The sequence below is a fragment of the Scylla paramamosain genome, chromosome 28 (genome assembly GCF_035594125.1).
Source record: "Scylla paramamosain isolate STU-SP2022 chromosome 28, ASM3559412v1, whole genome shotgun sequence".
NCBI classification, from domain to species: domain Eukaryota; kingdom Metazoa; phylum Arthropoda; class Malacostraca; order Decapoda; family Portunidae; genus Scylla; species Scylla paramamosain.
Window position 1 is genome coordinate 3,440,001 of NC_087178.1, and position 7,500 is coordinate 3,447,500.

The 7,500-nt window shown below is 43.3% G+C and overlaps 1 protein-coding gene and 2 long non-coding RNA genes across 4 annotated transcripts in view; 1 reads left to right on the forward strand and 2 right to left on the reverse strand.

Annotated features, from left to right (window-relative positions):
* Positions 1 to 7,500, reverse strand: part of LOC135114718 (uncharacterized) — a 120,559-nt gene that overhangs the window by 20,774 nt on the left and 92,285 nt on the right. The window lies entirely within an intron of this gene.
* Positions 1,469 to 3,921, reverse strand: LOC135114719 (uncharacterized). The gene is made up of 2 exons (XR_010275651.1): positions 2,864 to 3,921; positions 1,469 to 2,264 (listed from the first exon to the last, which is right to left on the reverse strand). It is a non-coding gene; the product is annotated as an uncharacterized LOC135114719 (long non-coding RNA).
* The window catches only part of LOC135114716 (uncharacterized), a 16,093-nt gene continuing 14,361 nt past the window's right edge, over positions 5,769 to 7,500 (forward strand). The window contains 1 exon segment of the mRNA XM_064030680.1: positions 5,769 to 5,924. Within this exon segment, the coding sequence (XP_063886750.1) occupies positions 5,895 to 5,924 (30 nt within the window). The 5' untranslated portion in view covers positions 5,769 to 5,894.

Consider the following 7,500-nt stretch of genomic DNA (forward strand, 5'->3'; position numbering starts at 1 on the left):
GAGAGAGAGAGAGAGAGAGAGAGAGCGTGAGGAGAAAGAGACCGGGTGATGAAAAAGGAAATAGGTCTGTAAAGATAGGAAGGGAGACCATAAACAGAGAAAGGAGAGAAAGCAAACACACTAACCAATGTATAGTAAGTGGAGTAAATGACCCTTCCACTTTTGTTCCCTCTAACTCTTTCCACGCCCCACAATATTTACGAGCTTTCATAAATCGAGGAAAGTAAACAGTACGAAAGCAACTCTCTCTCTCTCTCTCTCTCTCTCTCTCTCTCTCTCTCTCTCTCTCTCTCTCTCTCTCTCTCTCTCTCTCTCTGGTAAGTTTTAATAAGTACATAAAAGAAAAGGAAGGGAAAAAAGACAAAGTAATGATTATATTATCTTTTTCGATCCTTTTTTATTCATTTTAACTCTTTATAAATTCTACGTGTAAGAGTTTAAATATTAATAAACTATAATACTTCCTTCTCGCTCCCTTTAACAACCACATCCCTTCCCCTTCCTCTCTGTCTTACTCTCTACCCAGTGTATGAATCTCAATGAGCAGATAAGATGGAAAGGCAATGTACTCGTATAGCCAATGACTTCCTCCTCACCTTGCCTGCCCCCCTGTCCACTCTTCACCCGCAGGACCCAGCAAGGGAACACCCACGCCCTTGAACGCCAGGCCCAGCTCAGGCGGAATAATATAGGAGTGTTCTTTCTAATGGGAAATGTGAATATTATGAAGGTCTCTGGTCTCTGTCTGGTCTCTTCCTCATCCTCCCTCCCTTCCCTTCCCTTCCCTTCACCTTTTTTTTTTTTTTTGGCTGACTTCCTTCATCTTTTTTTTTTTTTTTACCGATGTCTAGCACTTGCATTCTCTCTCTCTCTCTCTCTCTCTCTCTCTCTCTCTCTCTCTCTCTCTCTCTCTCTCTCTCTCTCTCTCCTTACTACTACGGATTCCATTTTCTTCCGTAAATCTTTACAAAATATTCTTCTTCCTGATCAGGTGATATATTTTTAGTTTTCTTATTTATTTACAATGATTTTTTTTTCTTTTTAATTATTTTGTAGATTTATTATAGACTTTTCCACTTAATGTATGTATTTTTTTCCATTCTTCCTCATCTCTTTCATATTTTCTATTGTGTAAAGTTTTCTTCCCTTTTTTACAATTTCTGCGAACTCTTTCCCTTCACTCTAAAACCAATTCTCATGTACAAATCCTTGCCTTACCTGATCTACCCTGTAATTTTCCCTTCATTAATTGTCTTTCATTATCTATTTATTTACTAGTATTTTTTTTAACCAGTATAACCTCCTGTACTACGGTTCCCATTTGCCTTCATATATTCTGCACGTATACTAAGCATTCCTTATTCTTCTATGCATCCCTCCATTGCCAACTATTCTTCCCTATCTGTGTAATACTTGTAGTTTTTGTTCCTGTAATAACTGCAGGATTGAGACGTAGTAAGAGATGGACTCCAGGGGTAACAATGTATTAAGGAGCGGCTACCCGCTTGCCGGCTGGAGCTGAACTGGCTCCATACAGAGAGAAGCTTCCGAAATCAACTAGTATGAACTAATACATAAACCAATACATGAAGCAGTGAATGACAAGTAGTACTTTGGTAGTAACAATTATAACACTCCTCCCTTTTTTTAAAAAAAACTCAGGTTAGAAACCATAAAATCAAGTTTACAACCAAAATGTTAAAAAAGATACAGAAGATACTAAAACTTATCAATTAGAAAGACTAGAAAAAAATATTCGATACAAGTTATAAGAAACGCTAAAACCCGCAAACACGAGACAAAAAACAAAATAAACATAGTAACTAAAACTAGCAAAAGTAATACAAAACTCCAACAATTAAAATAGTTAACACAAGTGAAGCAAGAGACCTAACATTTTATTTCCAAGCTATCTGCAAACGATCTGGCTTCTGGCGCAGTCTCTCAGAACGGCGCAGTGTTTCCAACGGCTGCTGTTGTGGCGGCAATCCAGGTTCGAACTCTTGACTTGAGGTTAACTCTCGTTCTTGAATTTGATCCGGCGCGTTGCTGTTGTGTGCTCCGGACTGCTTCGAAACTCCTGCCTTTAGGGGCGACACGCTGCCTGCCGGTGCCGAACCATGTTTCTGAATTCCTGCTCCATTTGTGAGGTCCATGGGAGGTGGTATGGCATCATCTGCGTTAACCGTCTCGCCCTCTATGCTTACTCTTCTCCTCACATAGTCGAGATGACGTCGTACAGTCCTCCCATCTAGCAACTGCACCTTGAAAGAAACAGGACCGGATTTTTGGACAATTACGCCTGATAGCCATTTTTCCCTGGAGAAAAGTTTACTACATAAACTAATTCTCCCACTTTAAATTCCCTATGCCGCGCTTTCTGATCATGGTAGTACTTTTGCATTTCTTGCTTCTTCATAACTCTATCCTGGACATCTGGATGCAGTAAGTCTAAACAAGTTTTAATTTTCTTCCCACTAAAAGCTCAGCAGGGAAACTCCTGTGGTAGTCTGAGGTGTTACTCGATACCGTAACAGAAACTTGCTAATTCTGGATTCCAATGAGCCTCCTGTTAATCTTTTAAGAGAATTTTTAAAAATTTGAACTGCCTTTTCCGCCAACCCATTGGATGCTGGATGGTAGGGAGATGTCTTTATGTGAATGATACCATTTTGTTTTAAGAAAGCTTCAAACTCTTCGCTACAAAAATTGGTACCATTATCTGTTACCACCGTGTCAGGTAGTCCTTGTGACCCGAATGTAACTTGCAACTTTTCAATAGTTATAGATGAAGTGGCTGACTGTGTAGCGTGAACATCCATCCATTTGGAATGGGCATCTATGATGACGAGGAACATCTTACCCATAAACGGCCCAGCGTAATCCAAATGTAACCTGGACCAGGGTTTTAGTGGCCACTCCCATGGCTGCAAAGGAGCGTCTGGGGGAAGATTTCTCACTTGTTGGCACTGTGAACATAGTTGTACTGTTGACTCAACATCTTTATCTATATTGGGCCACCACACATGACTACGCGCAATACCTTTCATGCGCGAGACTCCTGGATGCGTTGCATGTAGCTCAGCCAACACATTTTTCTAGCTATCTGAGGCACCACCACTCTTGATCCCCACAAAATTATTCCATCTTGGACACTTAATTCGTGCCTCCTTCTAAAAAAAGGCTGAAGTGTTTCCTCTGCTATATGTCCAGGCCAACCGTACAGAATGTGATCTCTTACCTTCGAGAGTGTTGAGTCCTTATCCGTCCATTGCCTTAACTCTCTCGACGTGACGGGTGTCTGGTCTAGTCTCTCCAACACGCATACCACATCACCGGGGACTGGAGTCACCTTGGGGAATTCAGGGAGAGGAAGGCGACTCAACCCATCAGCATGTACTATATTTTCCCTGGTTTGTGGGTGATAGTGTATTCATACGCCGATAGTGTTAGCGCCCAGCGTTGGATACGACTTGATGCCATCACAGGCACTGGGCGAGTTTCATTAAACAGACTTTTAAGTGGCTGATGGTCTGAAATGATCTCAAAATGGCGGCCATACAAGTAATTATGAAATTTCTTAACACCAAATATTATTGCCAAACCTTCTTTCTCTACCTGAGCATACTTGCGTTCAGCTATGCTCAGGGATCGGGATGCGAAAGCAATCGGTTTCTCCTCTCCAGACTCCAAACGGTGTGCAAGGACTGCTCCCAATCCGTATGGTGACGCGTCACAGGTGAGCAGGAGGGGCTTGCTGCTGTCATAATGCACCAACACCTTGGAGCTCGCCAACAGTTGTTTCGATGTGGCAAGGGCACGCTGCTGTTCTGGTCCCCATTGCCATTCCACGTCCCGTTGCAGTAATCTGTACAAGGGAGCAAATACTGTGGAGAGATTAGGAATGTATCTGCCATAATAATTAACCTCCACATTCACTTCCCCCATCACTTTCAATAAGTCTCCACTGTAGGTACGTAACACTACGTCGGAATACTCGAGCACCGGCTTGCACGTATCCTTCCAGCTTTCTTCATACACTTTCTGACTTATAATGGACACCGCAGCACCAGTATCCACTTCCATAGGGAATAGCCACCTTGTTAACTTCTGGGTGAACAATCACAGGTGGTTCACGAGCCCCCGCACTGTATACAAGGTGTATTCTTCCCCAGTTGTCTCACCGTCCTCCTCTTCACCCTCAATCTTGTGCATTTTCCTTTCCATGTCTGCTTTATTTCGACACATCCTTGCCAAGTGTCCCACTTTCTTACATTTAAAACAGGTAGCACGTGCAAAATGACAGCTAGGAGCCACATGCGGACCCCCACACCTGTAGCACTGTGGTCGAGGATTCGTTCGCACCCACGGTGTCTCTTGAATTTTTCTTCCTTCCCGCGCCTCTCCTGAATCTTGTTCACTTGACTGCTGCGGTACTCCCCAGCCTGTTGTAGGTCTTCAGTGTCTTTTGCCGCAGCCTCCATAGCCAGAGCAGTTGCCTCTGCCTTCTTGAAGTCCAAATTCCCATCTGCCAACAACCTTGCTTGTATTTTTCGGTCGTCAATTCCACACACCAGACGATCTCGTAACATGTCAGGTAGTTGGTTTCCGTACGCACAGTGCTCCGCTAATTTCCGAAGGTCAGTAATGTAAGAAGACACAGATTCAGTTGGTTGCTTGAATCGTGAGTTGAATTTGAAGCGCTTCATGATTACTGACGGTTTCGGGCACATGTGATTCTCCAACAGCACTTTGAGGTCACTGTACGACTTGTCGGCTGGCTTCTCTGGTAGGCAGAGTGACCTTATCACTTCGTAGGTTCTTGCTCCACAAACAGCCAATAAAGTAGATTTCTTTTTTTTCTCTTCAATAATGTCGTTGGCTTCAAAAAAATGCTCCAGCCGCTCCACATATTGAGTCCACACCTCGGCATCCTGGTTAAATTCTTCTACTTTGCCAATAAATCCCATCCTCGTCGCCAATGTAATAACTGCAGGATTGAGACGTAGTAAGAGATGGACTCCAGGGGTAACAATGTATTAAGGAGCGGCTACCCGCTTGCCGGCTGGAGCTGAACTGGCTCCATACAGAGAGAAGCTTCCGAAATCAACTAGTATGAACTAATACATAAACCAATACATGAAGCAGTGAATGACAAGTAGTACTTTGGTAGTAACAATTATAACAGTTCCCCTTATTGATTTTTTTTTTCGTGTGTTTATAATTACTACTATCTCCTATCCACAGTTTTATTTTCATTTCACACATTTTTCATTCTCTCCTGCAGATTCCTCCATTACTAATTGTTCTGTTTTTCATCCGCGTATTAGATTTTTCTTTTACTCTTTATTAATTTATGTTCTCGTCTGCTACTATTACCACCTTCTATCTACAGTTCCCCTTTCACTTCACATACTCTCTATTCTCCCACAGATTCCACCATTACTAACCATTTTTCAACTCTTCTTCCACATCTGCGTAATAATTCTTGTTCTCTTTATTTTTTTCCCATTTATAACCATCGCCACCTTTTACCCATAGTTTCCTTTTATTTCAAACACTCCCCATTCTCTCCTTCATCCCCTCCATTACCAACCATTCTCAACAACTCTTCCTCATCTGCGTAATACTTTTCGTCCTCCAGATCGTCTTTTTTTTTCACCACCTCACGACCCTCCTTGCCTTATGTTCCCACCCTTAGCTCCTCCCTCCAGCAGCCCTCTCTCAGCCCCTTCCTTCGAACCTCCCGCCCACCAGAGCTGACCTCAAGGGGGAACGGACCACGGACCTTTCATTGGGCATCGGGACTCTGTGGTGTGTGCGTGTGCGTGTGCGTGTGCGTGGTGTGTCTCTCGGCCTGTTCGTCTGTCTGCCCCTCCCTCCCTGTCTCGAAGATGCGGTCAGTGGCGTATTCCTGCATTCTCGTGAGTATTTTTCGTTATTACTGGGTGTTGGTTAAATGTGTTTGGTGGTGGTGGTGGTGGTGGTGGTGGTGGTTTAGGGACACGGGCGGTGGTCATAAGGGTAGTGGATACGTAGGGGGTGCTGGAAGCTGTATTCATATTAGACAGACAGACAGATAGGCAGACAAAACGATAGGTACACCATAGACAGAGATAAAGGATGGATAACCAGGTAGGCACGTGTGTGGGGAGAGGATAGAAAGATAAAATGCGTTGGGCAGACAGACAGACAGGAAGAAAGGTTGATAGACAGGCATTCAAATACATGTAGACAGGAAAGGATACGGTAGACAAGCTGGGAGAGAGACGGATACTCTGCTAGCTACACACATGCATACAAAAATAGACAGGAGAGAAACAGACAGTCATGGAAAAACAGACACAAATAGATAGACAGACACATGGATGCACAAAGACAGGCTGAGAAAAAACACAAACAAACAGACTAACATTAAACATATGCATTCAACAAAATACAGACAAAGAATAGACAGGATGGGAAGAAAAAGACAGACAAATAACTAGACAAACACATACATACGCAAAAAAAAAAAAACATGATTGAAAGAAATGAGACAGACAAACGATTACACGGCCTGATGAAATAAAATGCATAAATATCCCACACAGTTAGTCACTCTTAGTCACTCCTGCAAGATGACGTGACAAAGAAAACGGGTATTAATCAGACACTCGCCAAGAAAAAAAAAAAGAAAAAAAGAAAACGGGAGACAGGCGGCGACTACAAACACGGGCGGAAATACCTGAGCTTATAGAAAAAAAAAAGAGAACAAAAAAACAGGAAAATTTAAAACGACAGCAGAGAAGAAAGCTTTTGATTTTATCCTCTCTCTCTCTCTCTCTCTCTCTCTCTCTCTCTCTCTCTCTCTCTCTCTCTCTCTCTCTCTCTCTCTCTCTCTCTCTCTCTTATCCTTAGTCAGTAAAGTCAGTCCGGTTATAGATAATTACGGACCATTCCTTTCCTCCTCCTCCTCCTCCTCCTCCTTTCTCCTTTCAAACCTGCGGCAGGGATTCCCGCTCCCTCAGGATATAGTCTGAATCCTTGAGGTTATAATGTAAACGCATGGAGGAGGAGGAGGAGGAGGAGGAGGAGGAGGAGAAAAAGACAGTAGAAAATGCAGGAGACACAAGATAATGATGATAGTAAAGATAGTGATGATGATGAGGAGGAGAAGGAGGAAATAATGGATGGGAGAAGATGGAGGAGGAAGAGGAGGAGGAGGAGGAGGAGGAGGAGGAGGAGGAGGAGGAGGAGGAGGAACACAGAAAAAAACACGCAATTCAACGTTTCTTAGTTTACACGCGGGTTATCTAATTGAGCGAAATACGTCCCTCTGCAGATTCGCGGAACTGGTACGAGATTGAATAATAAAGCGATAAGATTTCTCCCCACCCACCCCGCCCAGTACATTTCTACCTCGAGTAGGTAATAATGAGAGAGAGAGAGAGAGAGAGAGAGAGAGAGAGAGAGAGAGAGAGAGAGAGAGAGAGAGAGAGAGAGAGAGAGAGAGAGAGA